The sequence below is a fragment of the Myiozetetes cayanensis genome, unplaced genomic scaffold, assembly GCF_022539395.1.
Source record: "Myiozetetes cayanensis isolate MyiCay16 unplaced genomic scaffold, myiCay2020 scf10, whole genome shotgun sequence".
Taxonomy (NCBI): Eukaryota; Metazoa; Chordata; class Aves; order Passeriformes; family Tyrannidae; genus Myiozetetes; species Myiozetetes cayanensis.
The window spans coordinates 34,260,345-34,278,237 of NW_026086605.1; the positions used below are offsets into that span (position 1 = coordinate 34,260,345).

The window sequence follows — 17,893 nt, forward strand, 5'->3', positions numbered from 1 at the left end:
CTGATGCGGTTTCATTTACTGCTGCTTTTACCAGCCGCGCTCGGTGCCCAGCAGGACCCGCCAGCCGGCGCTGGGGGAGGCAAGTGGAGATGATGGAGGATGTCCCCCAGCACTGAGCTCAATTTTAGCCACTGTCACAGCTCCTGCAGTGAGGGATTTGCTGTAATTGCATGTGCAGGCAGAGAGAGAGGGGGAAATCCCTGGCATGGGGTGCTTGGGCAGACCGGGATCCCTTCCCTGGGGAGATGGGGGCTGCAAAATCTCCTTTCCCTCCTGGCCACAAGCCTTGCCTCCACGGGAAAGTCTTCAGCACGGATCCCAGCTCCTGGTGGGGAAGCAGAAAGGGTAAGAGGGACGGTGGGTGCTACCTCTGCTTCACCTGCAGCCCCCTCTGTGGATGCATCCTCGGTGGGCTGCACCTGAACCTGCTCCAGGTGCCCAGGGTAGGGACAGAGAGGGACATCCTCTGCCCCCAGAGCTGCCCAGACACATCAGCAGGCACTGCTACTCCAGCAGATGGGTGGGAACAGAATTAACCTCTTAAAGTTTTTCAGCTTCACATCTGAGATCTGTGTTTTGTCAGCAAAACCCTGGGGAGTGCACCTAATAAAATGAACGGACCTTTAATACAAAGTGGGTGTTTGGGGGTTTTATTTGGGTTTTTTTTTTTACCTCCAGGGTCTAAATTACTTCTCTTATTCTCTTGTTTCCTTTGCTCTTATTTCACCAGGAATCCCAGCATAAAATACCCTGGAAACACTTGGGAAGAAGTGGCAAAACAAGACGTTATTGGGAATACTTGGGACTGCCACAGAAGTCACGGAGCAGCCAAGCAGTGGCAGGACTGGAAAGGTATTATTTGTTTGTTTGTTTGTGAGGGGGGGCTATTTTTTGGTTTTTTGGTGTGGTTTGTTTGGGGTTTTTTGTAAGAACAGAGCTTAGCATCCTCATTTAAGGAGGGCAGCAGCACCTACTCAAGCTGTTTTATGGGGTGCTGGCAAAGGAGAAAGGATGGGCTGAGTACAGAGGGAGCTGTGCTCTCAGAAAAGGGAAGAAAAGCACTGGTTACCCCTCCTGAGATTATTAGGTGTGTGCCAGTGTATATATTTAGGTTGTGGTTAACTTCCCGTGCCTCCCAGAGCCCCTGGCCAGCGCTGCAGGGGTACCCAGTGCCCTCCATGCCGGATTAACTCGGCCAGCACTCGATTAGGACTCGTGTTTATTGCTTTGGTTGATAACACCGCTACAATGTGGGGGGGGGCAAAAACCCATGAAAGCAAGGGAGACATGGAGATTTAATTGGATAATTCTCACTGAAGCATTTCCTGGTTAACCAGCCAGAACCCCACCTGCATCTTTCCATTATTTTGCATGTTAACAAGGTCTGCGTCCCGTGAAGCGGCTGGTGGGGCGTGAGGGGTTATTAAACCTGGCAGCGCCACTTCCAGTTATTCTCCAGGGGAACTATGGGGTGGAGCTGGATGTCAGTGCTCTGATCCAGCAGTCCTTGGGGAGCTGGGTGCCTGGCAGGGCGGCTGGGCTTCTTCCTTAGGATGTTCACACACAGAGCTGGAGCAAAATGCAGCTGTTTAGGAGCTCAGTGTCATCGTGAGCAGATACTCTCCACTAGCAGAGAGACAAATGATGAGGTGTTGACATATAACTTCCATCAGGGTGAATAAACAGGAGCTCTGGCTTTATTTTGCCTTTTTCCCTGCGTTTGACCAATGAGTAATAGCATGAAGCACGGTAGTGGGAGCAGAATCACAGAATCATTTAGGTTGAAAAAAGGACCTTTAAGATCACCTTTAAGTGCTGTTCCCCCTGCACTGCCAACCCACTAAACCATGTCCCCAAGTGCCACATCCCTCCAGGGCTGGGCAGCCTGTTCCAGTGTTTGACAACCCTTTCAGTAAAGAATTTTCCCCCAATATCCAATCTATCTCCCCTGGTGCAGCTTGAGGCTGTTTCCTCTTGTCCTGTCCCTTGTTCTGTGGGAGCAGAGCGTGATCCCCCCCTGGATCCCCCGCTCCTGTCAGGGAGTTGCAGAGCCAGAAGGTCCCCCCTGAGCCTCCTTTTCTCCAGGCTGAGCCCCCCCAGCTCCCTCAGCTGCTCCTGCTGCTTCAGCCCCTTCCCAGCTCTGTTCTCTTTCCTGGACATGCTCCAGCCCCTCAGTATCTCTCTTGAAATGAAGAACAACTGAAAACATCTGGACTTGTTTATTTTGCTCTCCCTATCCATCCACAACAACCTCAATGGAGGGGTTTCTTTCTCCCAAGGCCAGGCTGGGCACAGATATTAAGCCATGTGGGAAAGACCTGCAAAAGACAGTAATGGAAAAAGGCTTAAAAATATAAAATATATCAGTAGAAACTTCTGGAGCTCTTCCCATCCCAGACAACCTGACCTTCAACTGGTTGAACTCCATCCCACAATTTTAACGGCTGTCAGTGCAAACACAAGATGGTTGTTCTTGGAAACACTGAGCCATCCCCCAAGCCTTGAGAGAAATTCATGTTGCCCTTGTCCCTCCAAGGAGGTTTCACTCCAAGTGCTTTATTTATCTCAGAAGCACCATGCTGTTCTCTGGGAGGTTGCCCTCTGCCTCGACCCTCAGAAAGCATGTCCTGAAAGATGTCACTCGGTGGGGAAGCAAGGCATAAATGTGTTTGTCTGAAAAGCTGCAGAACCAGGCTGGGCAAACAAACACCGGGAAGGTGGAGGAAGATCTCCCGTTCTCCCTAACATTCCTAGCAAAGAGTGGAGAGCCAGGGAAAAGCCACTGTAGGACCCACTCCTGCCATAGGACCCCCCCGTCAAGGTGGGTATTTTTCACAGTTGCTTCTTAGGAGGGGGGAAAATTTGAATAAGCAGCTGATAATCCCCAATTCTCAAAATTATTGTGGGTAGCAAATTAGCAGCAGCAAGGGGAGGCAGGTGACTCGAGCTGACTCAGTCACAGGGAGCATCCTCCTCCCAGAGCGTGGATTGTCGCAGCTCTGACAGGAATCCTTTAACCAGGTTCTGGATGCCATGGGAGAAGCAGGCTCTGCACGAGCTTCTCCCTGAGCTGCACAGCTCAGACTGAGAAGGGACATTTAAAATACCAAGATTAAAATCTCCAGGTCTCCTTTATTGCCCAGTAAAGCCACCTTCTTGGCACAGACAGCGGGAGGCTCTGTGCCAGCCACCCCTCCTCCTCAGGGGCTCTCTTTTTCACCTGAAGAACCCAAAATCAAGAGGCTGCCACCCTCCTGCAGTTTTCTCCCCTTTACCCAACATGGGCTTGTGGGCACAGATGGAGACCTCGAGCCCTGTTTCAGCATGTGAGGATGGAAACAATGACAACAGCATTGAAGGGAGCTGGACAGGGACTTTGGACGAGGGCATGGGGTGACAGGACAAGGAGAATGGCTTCAAACTGACAGAGGGCAGGGTTGGGTGGGATATTGGGAAGAAATTCTTGGCTGTGAGGATGGTGTGGCCCTGGCACAGGTTGCCCAGAGAAGCTGTGGCTGCCCCTGGATCCCTGGAAGTGTCCAAGGCCAGGTTGGACGGGGCTTGGAGCAACCTGGGCTAGTGGAAGGTGTCCCCGCAGAGGGTTAGAACTGGATGATCCTCAAACTCTCTTCCAATGCAAACCATTCTAGGATTCTATGGCTTCAGCCAGGCAGAAGACCAGGAAACGTGACTGGAGCTGCATCACAAACAGAAATGCACCGGGATGTGTGGCTGGAGACCCTGACCCCTCCACCTCTGACCTTCCCAAATCCAGCCTCTCTGGCAGGTACCCCCTGTGGCCCCCCTGGTGCTGTTGGCAGGTATATTGCAGGCGGAAAACAGGCTTTGCCTTGGGGAGCACCATGTGTCATTCATCAAAGGATGTTCCCAGCACTGGGCAGTGACACACATTGTTAGCAGGGCCAGGCTGAATCAAGAAAAACAAGTGAGATGACACTCAGAGATCAGTAATTCCTCCCCCTCACTCATAACTCTGTCAGCCCTTTCAGCTGAATTGTCAAAATACGTTTGTCACAGAACAATTCCTACTCTCCTTTTATTTTATATTATTATTATTTTTTCCTCTTTTTCTGACGCTGGCTGAACTCATCCGTTTGGAACAAAACCCAATATTCATTTCCTCTCTGGGCAGTTGATTTTATTATTGGCTCACCTGCTCCAGCAGCTGAAAAGCTATAAGACTAGCTGGGTCTTCAAAATTAAATTCTGCCAGATTTTTTTTTTTTTCTTTTCCCCAGCCTCACGTATTCCGTGACTGCAGGTTACTGGCAGGGATTTGAAGATGTACTTGGCAAAGGCACTTTCTGTCTGGGACAGGGATGAGCAAAACAGGAAACCTGCTTCTCTCTAAATTAGCATCTTTCCAAAGGCTCAGGCTGTTCCAGAGCAGGACAGACCTTGTGCCATGCCCATCTTTTCCTGGGGGTGAAGTGGAGCTGTGGGCAGTCACTGGATGTTCCACTGGGAAAATGAAGATAAAAGAGGAAAACGTGGGATACTATGGGGTTTTTTTTTGAGAGGAGGAAGGCTCCAGCTTACACCCAGCTCAGCAGCTGGGAGCCCTGCCAGGCTAGGATGGACTTGGGATGATACTTGGATCTTGGGATCCTTCCCAGGCTCCCCAATTCCTGCCGTGGCAGGATGAATTTTGCTGCTTCAGGGACTGCACTGAGGAGGCCAGGAGCAGTTCTGCCTTCCACTGCCAGCTTTGCTTGTTTTAGTACTGCTCTTCTCCGCTGGGAGAAGGGAGATCTTGGGATGGGAAGGGAGGGATCCATATGTCCCATTGCATTGCTAAGACCAGCTCTCCCAATCCAGACCCAAAATGCTCCAAGGGCTGCTTGGAGAGCTGCTGTTAAGGTCTTGGGAACCACAGATTAGCCGGTGCTGAATTAAATTCCTCACCTTTCCTCGGGGTGATGTTATCTTCATCCTGCAGCCAGAGGAGCGAGGCCTGAGGGTAGGAACAGAGCCCTAATCTCTGTTGACACCAGCTTTCACCTCCCCAGCAATATTCCCCGCCTCGCTTGTCCACGCACACCTGTTTTCCATGCCTGTCTTTTCCGTGGGAATCCCAGCTGAGACGTTTGCTCCCTCAGAAGTTGCCTGCGGATGCCAGCCGAGGTGCCAAGGCCAAAAGGTGACCTCACCGTTTCTCAGCAGGAAATAAGTTTGCCAACAACTGGTATTTTCAGTGACCTCATATCAGCGAAGGATCTGTGTCCCGTCCTACCTGGAAATACCACGAGGACAGCGCTGGCAGCGGGAGCCGGTGCTTTTACTGGAAGGAATATTTTTAGCCTGGCAAGGTGTTGCCCTGGGATGCTTATTCCTCCAGACAGTAATACCGTGGTCTGTCAGAGCAAGCACACGGAATCTCTGGCTGCAGCACCCAGAGGAACAGCCCAGCCAGCCAGGGGTGGCACCAGCTCCATCCCAGTGCATCCCCAGCACCGCGGCCGGATCCGGGCCTGCCCGCCAGCGCAGGTCAGGGCTGGGCACGTGTTGGAACACGAAAATCAATCACAGCCGAAAATGAGAGGAAAGGGAAGTGTGAAGAAACCCTGGTGGGTGTCAGACAGGCCCCCCCACAGCCTGCCCTGAGAGGTCTCCCAAAGGGATAACGCCCAGGGAGGGGGGTGCACCCTCGGATTGCTGCTCTGCCCTGGGAAGTGGGTGCTGAAGCTGGGTGGCCTGCGGGTGCTGGATGATGCTGTGGTGCATGGCATGGTCCCCAAGCTCCCAGGAAATTCATCAGTGGGACTGGATATCCACAGGCAAGAAGGGCCATGCACCCACACTCCCTCCAGGCTGGCATTTCCCTTGTGATCCTCGCGATAAGCCAGGGCAGGAGGATGAGGAGCAACACCAGCTGTCATCTGCTGTACCTGAAGATTGGCTGAAGAGAGAGAAAGAGCTGACAGACACCAATTACCAGCTGCAATAAAGGATTGGGACGGTCTGCTCTGAGCCCCCAGCCTCTGCATGGGCTGTGCTTCTGTGCCTGCCCCCCCCAAGCTGCCTCCCAAGCTGGTTTGAAACCCAGAAGAAGGGGATAAATCCCAGTGGAGTGCATGCAACACCTGGATTTTGGCATGAGGAGGCTGTAGGAGAGCCTGGGGGACGCAATGCAGGCTGGCTGGCTGGGGACACCTCTCAGCCTGTCGTCCCTGAGCCGGCATCTGCACCAGCAGGTAACACCAAGCGGTTCCTGCCTTTGTGCTGGTCTTCTATCAACCCCCTAGAACCATCCCCCTGCACAAGAAAGCTCTCCAGCCTCCCAGTATCAGCATGCTGTTTTCCCAGGCACTCCTAGACTCGCACCCACCCTGCTGAGACCTTGGATGTGCTGTCAGAGGCAGCAGCAGCAGGATGGGGTGGCGGGCGAAGCCGGGGGCTCAGATTGTGACAGAGCAGGTGACTATTTTATTCTTTCGGGGGCAGGAGGAAGCAATTGCCATGTGGCACTGCCAGGGTATACCTGGAGGGTGCAGCTGATGAATAGGACTGTTTTACTTGCCGCAGGCTGAGCCACACAAAGCTCAGGAGAGTTTTTTCCTGAGCTGCTCCATTAACACAAACAGACAGCAATGCGAGCTGCTGACACCGGGGTTAATTAAATCCATCTCTCCATCAATTCTTATTCAGCTATTATCGATGGTCATTAGATCAGCGACAAAGTGACAAGCAAACAGTAATAGACTCATCTTAACCCTTGTGATGCTGGAGAAGGGTGAGCGGTGCAGGTGAGTGGGGAGGTGACTGCTCTGGTTCTCTGCTCAAATTCTGTCTGCTCTCTCTTAAGAGAATCCCACCTGGATTTGAATGAGTCCCCTTGGTAGGGCAGGTCACCAGCTCCGTTATTCCAAGAAAGAGTCTGTGCCTGTGTCCCTTTCTGTCCTTTTCCAACAGCTTCGTGGCCCGAGGTCACAGAATGCTAGAAAGGTTTGGATTGCAAGGGACCTTAAAGGTCATCTCCTTCCAACCTCCTGTCACGGGCAGGAACACCTTCCACTAGCCCAGGTTGCTCAGAGCCCCATCCAACCTGGCCCTGGACACTTCCAGGGATGGGGCAGCCACAGCTTTTCTGGGCAGCCTGTGCCAGGTCCCACAGGAGCTGCACTGTCCCTCAGGGATGCTGGGGACAGTGGATGCAGTTGGGGTGTTCACCTCAGCAACCAAACAAACCACGGGAAAATTAGTCACTGGGATAATTCCATCCACGGAAGGACTAAGAAGAATCAAAGAATGTGTGTTTTCAGCTCCCAGGGCTGTTCCTCCTTGCAGGGAGGCAGAGCTGCTTTCCCCCACCCCCTGCCCATGTCCTGAAGGCCCTTCCAGTGCCACTCACACTTTTACAGTCAGGCTCACGGGGAAAAGCTGCTGCTGTTGCTGCTGCTGCTGCTCCTCTCCTCCCTCTCCCCCTCTGATTAACAGCTTAAATGAGAACTGAAGGCTGCCCAAGGGCTGCAATACATTTTCACGCTTCTGCCGCCGCAGCCACCAAGCCAAGGTCCGGCTCCCTCCAAGGTCACTCACAACCTTCAAGTGACTTTCCAGCTTGCTTGGGGAGTTTGTGTCCTGCGGTTTTAACCCTTTAAAAAATGTTATTTGTTACCGCTTTTCTCCCTCTTACAATCCTTGCTCTCATGTTGCTGGAATCGGCCTGGTCACGGTGGTAGGGACAGGATTTTCTGGAGGAGATGCTTGAACTCCCTCTTTCCAACCTCTCTCCTTTGATGCAAAGACAAGATTTCTGAGTGCCGGTAAAAGTGCCCCATCTGCTCGGGCAGAGAAATGTTTGTTCTTGCAGGATTGCCTGGGGTTTGTGTTCCTGGAAATAGTTTATAGTTTGGGTGCTGGTTCACCTCTCTCCAGCACACGCTGCCGCAGCGCTTCGGTGCCTTTGTGGGGTTCAGAGATCTTGGCGTGTGCCTCAAATAGCTTTCTTTGTGTTGCTCTGTACAGCAGCTTTTAACACCTGCAGAAGCTGCAACGTGCTCAAGAGCCGGCATGGAAACACTTCACAAGTTGGTAAACCCTTGGTTGCTGGAGTCGGGAAATGGGCCGGGGGGAAAAGGAGGCAGGATGTTGTGGGGTGAGTGTGTGACAGACCCCTGTCTCCAAAAACACAGCCCTGCTGCTGGAGAAGGACCTCCTGGGTGCTGAGGTGGCACCCTGGCCTAGCTCAGCCTTGACCTCTTGGAGGGTTTGTTGCATGGATGGTGCCTCGCTGCCTCACTGTGATGGCAGTGGCAGGCAGTGTCTGCCTGTGATGGGCTAATCCTGGTCTCCTGGCCATCACCCCAGTCCTTTCTTTGGAGAAGGGAGGCCTTGATCCAGGCAGGGAATAGGGCACTGGTGAATGGAGAAGCAGGAATGCAGCTTTTGCACAGTCATCTCTGTAAGTGGGATCTATTTAGTGGGTGGCATCCCTGCCCATGGCAGGGGTTTGGAATAGGAGATCTTTAAGGTCCCTTCCAACCCACACCAGTCTGTGATTCTACAAGTCTCTAATATTCCCCCTGTGCACATACCCAAGGCACTCAGACAAGGGATACAGCATGGACACATTAGGAAACTTCCTTTATTCCTGAGCTGGGGAAAACAGCACGGAAGGGGAAAGCTGATTTCAGCTCCAGCAGATCACCTTGGGCTAAGGGCTGATCTGCAGGGGAGAGCAATTGCTCCCTTCAGCGCAGCCCTTGATCCAGCAAAATGCCTGTGTCCACTGGGGATCCAGCAAGTCTGAGCCTGAGCTCAGAAAGAGAAGAGGTGCTGGGGCAAGGAAGTGGTGGAGGGGGCAGAAACACTGGTGAGCAAAGCCCGAGTACACCCCTGCTCCGGGCAGGGACATCGGCTCTGCTCGGCAGCTTAAACCTCACACACATCCCTGCCCTCCTGAAAAGGGGAATAATTGCCATACTCATTTGTGGAGGGAAATAATTACTTCATTCGTGACACGAAGTCAATTTTTGTCCTGAACCAGAGGGAGCCCTGCACTGACAGAGGGAATTTCAGGGAGAACCAAAACAAGCCTGGCATTTGTACGCCACAATTAAAGGCGAGAAGCAGCCAGCGGTGGGCTGGGGGTGGGGGGGGTTCTTCTCCCCCTCTGCTTCTGGTTTGTTGTTTTTTTTTTTGCACATCAAATCAGATAGCAGCTAAAATGTTCTGACTTCTCTGGCTCAGGCTTGGGGGGAGAGGAAAGGTCTCCTTTGACTTCGTTAGCCCTGCTGAAATCAAAAGATGACTGTGGCCAGAGAGCATTTTCCTCCACCCTTTCGCACAGCAGCCGGGCAAGGGCTGATGGGCAGACTGAAACAACCTGTTGGTCATTTAGTGGGGCCAGGAGAAGCACAGGCATAACACAGGTTAAACAGTTTACAGGAATTCAAAAGGCAAAATAATAAAAAAAGAGGCACCTGGGGCCCATCTGCATCTCTGCTATGGGAGACAGTGTCTGGCGCGTGCCCAGGAATGTGGCAACCGAGTGAAAAATGGGGCTCTCGGGACCTCTGGGGCAGAGGGAAAGGGCAGCTGGCTTCCTGGAATGGGAGCACAGGTGCTCCCACAGGTAAATGATAAGCTGGAGCCTTTGGGGTGGCTCTGGCTGAGTGCTCAGTGTTTTGCTGCACAGAGGCTTCCCGTGCCCTGTCCGGATTGCCCACCCCATCCCACCAGCTCCCAGAGGGAAGCTGGGGCATGGCCTGGCTCACCCAGAGCACAGGAGGAGGTGCTGTCTGCACCAGCTAATTGATTGATACTAAATTATGTGGGAAAAGAGGAAACTGGAGGCGGCTGGCTCTGTAAACATATCTATTTTTGCCCATCTGCACCACCATGATTGAAGCTGGTGTCGGGGGTGATACATGATAGAAAATTGATGAAACATTGATGTCAGGGGATGAATATTTCAGGAGGAGCCGTATACATTGTAGAGGGGCTTTTCTTAAATCTTTAACCACTGTTAGATAACCTTGAGAGGGGTGTTTATGAGTTTATTCCACGGCAATGGGAGCAGGGAGCCCAAGGGGGTTTGGAGTGTGATACTCTTGCAGGAGGCCCAGCATATCCCACTGAATGGGGCCGTTCAGCTCAGCTGGCACTGCAAGGGATGTCACAGAATGGTTTGGACTGGAAGGGACTTTACAGACCATCCTGTTCCAACCCCAAATATCCTCAAGGATAACGCATGCCAAACCTTTCCCAGCTCCAAAAGCAAGCACATGATATAAAAGTGAACCCTCCCAGCAGCTTGCCCCGGTCCTGGCCTCACGTGTTTGGGCACAGCACCCTCAGAACAGTGGGAAACAAGTTTGTTTTCTCCTCCAGGTTGACTTTTAAGCACCAGCACCTGGCTCCAGCAGGGAGGTTGTCCTTGTTCGAGGGATCAGAAGTGGAGATTTGGGGTCAGGCTGGGAACAGCCAGCCCAATCCATGAGCACTTACAGCATGGGGGAAGCTCGGAGCAGCTTGCAGCCTGGTGAGTGGAAAAGTCCTGCTGGCTCGTAGCTATTTTGAGGTAAGGCATTAATTGAGGACCAGAGGGAAAACAATAAAGCCATCCCCGAAATAGAAGCTGTCAAAATGTCGTTGCTAGGAGTGAAACCCAACCCGATTTATATTATTTTTTTTTCCCTGTCGCAGAGCCCGTCGGCTTCAAAGCAACTGCGAAGGGGCCTGAGTTTGGGGTTTTCTTTGCTCCCACCAAACCCAAACTTCCCGAAGATGTCCCCTGTGCCCGGAGCAGGCGCCGGGCAGGCAGTGACAGCCGGGCACGCGCTGGGGCCGATGCTTTTCTGTGACATTTAGAAGGTGCCTTGGGGGGCCTTTTGCGTTCGCCGCTCCGAAGATTTGCTTGCTTATTTTGGAAACTGGCAGCATTCGAGCTTTTCTGTATTGAGCAAACCTCTAAGAAAAAGGTGTTTTTTTTTTTCACACGGAGGGAGGATTGCCTGGAGGACGGATGTTCAGTGGGGGGTTTGCTTCCAAGGGTGGGGACAGAGAGGAGGGGTTTTTTTTTTTAAGGAACGGGTTTTTGATGTTTCACGTACAAAAGCAGTGTTATTGTAACACTCCGGGTGTGTCTTTCCAGGAGCAGGACCTCCTGCTGCATCAATCCTGGAGCTCCGGGCTGGGGCTGGGACCTGGGAAGGGTTGGCATGACTGACAGGACTTCTCCCTGCTTCTCCCAGCAGCCCCGAATGGAAGCAGGGTGATTTATGCGTCTCCCACCCCACCTTGCCTCTCCATAAACAGCATTTCATCCTAAGAGGCACGATGAGCACAAATAGGGCGGGATGAGGGGAGGAAAAAGCCTGCCCTCCTCCCTATCCCATCCCCAACTGGGCACGTGTGGTGGCCTGTGAGGGCTCTTGGTGCTGCTGGGCCCCTCCTGCACAGTCCTTTTGGGTTGTTCCCATGCCACATTTTCCAGGGACTCAGCCGGAAAAGCGTTTTCCTGCCACCAATATCATCTCACAGCACTTGCCATCTTTTTTTTTTTTTTTTCCCCCAGCGCAGAAAGCTGCAAATCGAGACCCTGAGGCACCCGCATAGCGCCAAGACAACTCTTGTATATCTCTTTTTAAAGATATATTTTCCATTTTGCAGTGTTCAAACACCATCTGCTGTTTTGTGCGGCGGTGCTTTCACAGGAGGGGAGCGTTTTTAGGTGTAAATTGTTCTTTAAAGTACATATTGAGAGTACCAGAGGCTGGAGCGGGTGGAAAAACCCTACAGTGAGCACAGAAAGTACCACAAACCTGGTATTTAAGGGATCTCAGTGGAGGGGGACTTTAGGTTTAGGTTGGATACTAGGAAGAAATCCTTCCTGTGGGGGTGGTGAGGCCCTGGCACAGGTTACCCAGGCAAGCTGCCCCATCCCTGAAAGTGTCCAAGGCCAGGCTTGGAGCAACCTGGGATAGTGGAAGGTGTCACTGCCCAGGGCAAGGGGTTGGAATGACGTTTTCTTTAAGATCCCTGCTACCCCAAACCTTCTAGGATTCTGTGAATCAAGGCCAGGAGCACCCCAGCAAAACCCCTTGCGCTTTTAATAACAAACAGATAACGCTGCCTGTGACGTGTAAATTGTGGAGGATCGGGATTATCGGGAGCAGGGAGGTCTCATTTCAGAGGAATGCTCTTGGCCAAAACCCGGGATAATGACACCATCCCCCCAGTTAATCCCCAGGGCGCTCTGTCTCCTTCTCAAGGTGAGCAGAGCAACAGCAAAATAACTGGTGAAGAAACTTAGTCCCTGCTCTGTAACACTTAAACAAATACGACTGAAATAATTGGGTGGCTGCTGTGCCGTCCCCTGTTGCAGTGTCACCGCGATGTAATGACTGCCCTGTGCTATTGCAACATCAATTTGGTGCCTCGTTGCCAGCTATCACCTTATTTATTTTAGAAGCCCTAATTTATGTTGAGCTAGGTGTGCCAACTGGCCCAATTACACGGAAGGTCGGGAGCGGCTCCTGCGAAGATCGTGGGAGTCGGAGCCTGGTGCTGCAACAGCCTCTTCCCTGGCATCTCCTCCTGCCTCTCCAGGAGGATGCTCCAGGATTCCTGCTCGCTCTGGGCTCAGGCAGGCTCCATAGACCATCTCCAGCCAAGTACGGGGAAGCAAAGGATGTTTTTCACATGTGATTTTTGTTTTTCCTTCCCTTTTTTCTATTTTCTCTCTCTCTTTTTTTTTTTTTTTTTTTTCCCCTGTTCCAGCTCCTTGCTGGCAACACCAGACGTTCTGTTTTGACGAGTTAATAAACATCTCCCCCAGGAGCGAGGGAGCTCCAGCATGCTCTGCTTCACCGTGTTTTACGTCTGACTTACAGAGTTTGCCGAGCAAGAGGCGTTTTTCTGATCTGAGAACTCTGTGGCTCACGTTTCCCACTTCTCCCTGGAGCTGCTGCGCTTCCCTGCTGATACCAGGACGCTTCTGTGCCATCTCCTGGAGGGGAACCCCTTGCTGGAGACTCCTCCAGCCCTTTCTGCCACCCCCAGTCCCAAATCATCCCTCGGATCTTGTGCTCTGGAGCCATTTATCAGCCTCAGGTGTTAAGATACTGCTGTACATCTTGCTCTGGGGCATCTCTGGGACCTGCACTATCCCATGTCCCTTCACTGCTGGAAGGGTCACCAAAGGACAGAAAACACTGCTGCAAGGAGCTGCTGGTGAAGGCCACGTCCCTGCATCGCTGATACACCTTGTCTTGCTCCTCCCAAGCACCTCCATCACTGCTCCCCTAATGCAGAGCCCCCACAACCTGTTGTTTTTATCAGCCTTTCAGACCAGAAACCAAGACTTCTTCCTAATTTTCAGACCACCACGTGAGGAAGCCCTTGGAAACCTGAAGAAGAGGGGCAGATGGACACAGCTCCAAAACCTGCTGCTTCTAGGATTCCCCTCCTGACTGGATCAACTTGGAGGTGGCTGCTGCCTTCGTGCCTCTTGGCAAGAAGAAATGAGACCTTGGATATGGTGCGAGGCAGCCCCAGGAAGACGGCACACGGTCCAGGGAGCCAAATTGCCACTTCCAACTCGTAGAATATTACTGCTCGTGAATTATGGATAGTTATTGCACCTCCTGGACGGTGAATTATTGAGCTGACGTGTCTGGTGGAGTCTCAGCAAGGAGCTGGGGCCATGTTTATGGCAGGCAGATCCGGCCTGTGGTGTCTTTGCGGGGAGTGGGGCATGCTTTTCTCCCTTTCCTTCTGAGCAAGAGCTGTGGAAAGAGTAGGGCTCTCTCTGCCCAACCTGTCTTACCCAGTCGGCTGTGAGGGCAGCCAGGGACAAAAATTCCTGGCAAGGGGTCCCGGAGGATCTCTGCACTGGGACATGGACATAAAACCTGGAGTCCCCTCTCTGCCTATCCTGCAGCATCATCATGGGCACTTCTGAGCCAAATAACCTCTCCTTGCCCTCAAGAGGATTTGGGGAATGATTTATTTAGGTGATGAGACACTATTTACCTCCCAGGCTGTGCTGGTCCAGCATTGCTGGCAGGGGATGGCAGGTCCGCTGAGCCCCTTGTCCAACACATGCTCCCGGCAGCCTTGGGCTTTAGGGACTCCCTGAGGTGGCTGCTCCATCATGTTTAACAGACCTTGACAGACCTGTGTGCCCCGTGAGTTTGCCTAAATGCTTTCTGGGGGCCACTTAGGCTGCAGGTCTCCATAGCACCCTGTGGCAATGAGGTCTATAATTTAATCATGGGTGGCGTGGAAAAAGCGCCGTCTTTTGTTTGTCCGTAAACCCGCTGCCCGATAACTCGATTTGGACGCTCCTAGTTCCTCTGTTGGGCGAAATGGGGAATTATCACAGCCTCTGCACCTGCTCCACCACACTGGGGCTTTTATGCTGGCCCACTGTGGCTTTTTTTTCCCCTCTCCCTTATTCATATCCCCTGGCAGTTTCCCACTCCCCTGCCAGCCCGGCCTGGCTTCACACAGAGGATGGAGCAGGAAAGGTCTCTGCTTTGCTTCGTGGCTGTGTTGATGTCCCTTCTCTTCCACTCTCTTCTGTTACAGGTGCACGAGAGATGCTCGGGAGGCACTGCTGACCCTGGTCCAGACTCGGCTCCCTGCGGAGCAAACCATGGTCTTGATGCAAATCCCCAAGGCATCTTCTGGTGGCTTTGGGTGCTCACTCCTTCCCTTTGAGTCCATGTGTGCACATGTGGAGCTCTCCCCAGCTGCCCAGCCCAGCCCCTCATAAGGGGAAGGGGTCATAATATGGGTCGTGGTCACCTTGAGAATCCCTAATCTCCTAACCAGGCTGGCCTGGCCCCAGGGGAGAAGTTTCCAGCTCCATCCCCCTGTGGGATGGAGATGCCATGAAGCACCATCCAAGGTGGAGGAGGGAGGTGGCACGAGGGTCTGAGGGGGTATCAGGGTGAGGGGGAAGGGGGTGTTGTGTTTGTGTCTGCCTCTCCCCCCACCCAGGGAGTTTTCCATCTCATCTCGAGCTGAAGCCGAGGAGACTCTGGAGCGGGTAGAAAGTGAAGCGCTTTCCCTAATCGAATCACACGCCAGTGTCACTCGGAAAGCTCTGCAAAGCAGAAAGGACTTGGGAGCCACTGAACCACAAACACCCCCTCCCTCCCCAGTGCCTCCACAGAGGTCCTGCCTCTCTTCTTCTCCATCTCTCACCCCTGAATTTGGCTTGGGAGGCAACCAAGACTCAGAGATCCCGTCTTGTTCCCCATATGTCTGGTGCGGGGCCTGCACACCAGGTATCCCATGGGTTGGAGGATTTGGGGGTATGTAAGTGGTAGTTCATGGCCTTGGTCTTCATCTTGGGGTGTTCTGCCCTCTCTAGTGATCTCCCTGACAGGGATGTCTCCCTGGATATGCTTGATGTCCTGCTAGTCAAGGGGGCCGTCTGCATCCCCAGCTTCCATGAAGATGCTGCATCTTCTCCTGCGCCTTGCTCAGCTCTCTCAGGAGCCCCTGCCAGCCAGAGCGTGGAAAGTGCAGTGCACAGCATCCCTGTTTGGAGGTGAGGGACAGGACAGCCCCTTGCCTTCACCTCCCTGCTCCAAGGTTAAAGGGGTAACCTGGGGACCCCGGTGCGGGGTGAGAGAGACCATGGAGTGGGGGGAGGAAAGGAGGGTGCCAGCTGTTTCACCCTTAGAAAGCATGGGAGAAAATTACAGGGAATCACAGAAACGTGGAATGGTTTGGGTTGGAAGGGGCCTTAAAGCTCATCTCATTCCAAACCCCAAACACCTTCCACTAGCCCAGGTTGCTCAGAACCCTGTCCAACCTGGCCTTGAACACTTGTAAGGATGGGGCAACCACAGCTTCTCTGGGAAACCTATGCCAGGGCCTCACCACCCTTCCAGGGAAGAATTTCTGATCTAAATCTCTCCCCTCTTTTAGTTTCAAATAGTTCTCCCTTGTCCTCTCACTACCTGCCCAGGGAAGCTGGCCCATGGTGAACCAAGAGGACACTGGCTCCATCCTGGTGCCACCAGCAACAACCTACCCAGCAAACTACCCTGGTCCACCTGTTTGGCAGGAACACCTGCCCTCTCCTCCTCCAACCCTTCTTCTGCCCTGAGTCTCCCTGTATTATGGAGAGGAGCAAATTCCCTGTCCCTTCCAGGCAGTGTCCAGGACTTCTCTGTGGCAGTGACAGCATCCCTGCAGCAGGTCTGTCAGCAGGGATTTCCATAGCCTCCTTCAGTGCTCCCAAAGCTCCCAGGTGAGAAAACTGTCAGTAGCAGGGGAGAAGATAAAATGAATCACTGCTAACTCAGCGTTTACTTTGTGCCAGGGGTTCTCTCGGTAAAACAAGCTCCCTATAAGAAATTCCCTCTTTACAAAAAGCAGGGGCATTTCAGCCCAGCTGGATTCCCAGAGGAGGGAGGCAGCTATTTGTGGAGTGAGAGGAGATGTGGCAGGGTGAGCCAGTGAGAAGGCATCCAGGCTGCAGCATCCCAGGGAAAACAAAACTCTGCCTAAGGCTTTTCCATGCTGGGGAAGCCCTTCCCAGTGCCTTGACCCCACGTTATCTGCAGCTTTGCTCTATATCCCTTCTTTTTCTCCCGTGTGCAGGTCTTCAGACAACTCTCTTCTTCCTAATGCCTAATTAGGTTGGTGGGACTGGTTGTCCCGATAGCACAGCTGTGGATAATGTAATGCAAATTGCCTTGAAGGCCTCTGAACCCCCAAATAGATAAGCACCTCTGGCTACCCCTCCTGTTTAGCTGCCTGCAGCCCTTCAGGCTGATCACAGCTGAAAATAACATCTGGGGGCTCAAAAGGAAATGCCCTTTAAACAAAATAGGTAAAAATCATCTTTTTGCCCCTAATAGAAGTTTTTTCGTACCATAAAGATGTCTTGATATCTCGGTGCCACCGAGCCCAACCTCATCCCAGATCACTGAGGTGTTCAGTGAGGAGCAAGATCTGAAGGAAAAGAAGCTAATAGGGGATGTTTCAGCCCACCCAAGGCCTGCTCTGCCTCCAAAGTTTGGGTAGGAAGAGAAACCCACCCCTCCCATGACGGCGTGGTCAGAGCTGAAGGGCACGGTGACCTCGAATCCCGAACAAGCGAGTCTTTGTCTCACCTCCTGATTATGCTTTGGGAGTTTCCTCTGTTTATTATTCAACTGATTGCCATAGTTTTTAACACTTTAATGCATCCACCCCCCTTCCTGGCTATGCCAGAGACCCAAATACCCGACCCAGAGAGGTCGGAGGGTCCCTGCTCAGGTGCTGTATGTGTCACCCACCCGTGGGGTTTGGGCTGCTGGTCCTGCTGCATCCCTGAGTGGCAGCAGTCCCTCCCTGCGCCTGCTGCAGAATGCCAACCCACGCAGGTGCTGCAGACCCTTTCCCACATGCCATCAGCTTCCCCTTGGCTTCATCCAGCCCCATCCCTGTGGGGCTGATGACCCCCCCAGGGCAGCTGAGCCCAGTGCAGCTCCTCACACCTCGGATCAGCTGCTGGGAGCTGATTCCCTCTCCGCTGGGAATTTGATTGACACGTTCACACCGGGCCATCGGAGGGAAAACGAGGGGGTAATATGTAAACACCTGGGAGGAAAAACAGCCCTTTGCCTTAATGATAGTTTGTCGTGTCATATTTTTCTCAAATTGTGCAACAGGGGTAAGTGAGCCCTTAATTTGCATTGCTTTAATTCATATTTTGAATACCGGGCAATGACAACACCACTCGGTTCGACCCACCCCGCTCTCCCTCATTTCTACAGGAAAAAGGCACGAAAGGCACACTCTCTTTCCCGAAGTAGGCACTCCAAATGTCCACTCTGATCTCAAATAAATAAATACCTTTATTTTCCAGTTTATCTTCCCAAAGCTGTCAGCCCCAGCCCCTCTCTAATCACCGCTGCGT

At 52.6% G+C, this 17,893-nt stretch overlaps 1 protein-coding gene across 9 annotated transcripts in view; it reads left to right on the plus strand.

Annotated features, from left to right (window-relative positions):
• The window catches only part of UNC5B (unc-5 netrin receptor B), an 87,410-nt gene that overhangs the window by 13,675 nt on the left and 55,842 nt on the right, over nucleotides 1–17,893 (plus strand). For 2 of the 9 annotated variants that reach the window (XM_050305618.1, XM_050305620.1), the window contains 3 exons: nucleotides 731–852; nucleotides 2,682–2,821; nucleotides 3,651–3,787. In XM_050305618.1, coding sequence (XP_050161575.1) covers nucleotides 3,715–3,787 — 73 coding nt within the window. In that variant the 5' untranslated portion in view covers nucleotides 731–852; nucleotides 2,682–2,821; nucleotides 3,651–3,714. Of the gene's footprint in view, nucleotides 1–730; nucleotides 853–2,681; nucleotides 2,822–3,650; nucleotides 3,788–10,356; nucleotides 10,508–14,957; nucleotides 15,264–15,349; nucleotides 15,530–15,555; nucleotides 16,238–17,893 lie in introns of those variants that run through there. The other 7 variants (XM_050305613.1, XM_050305614.1, XM_050305615.1 and 4 more) reach the window with 6 other exon arrangements.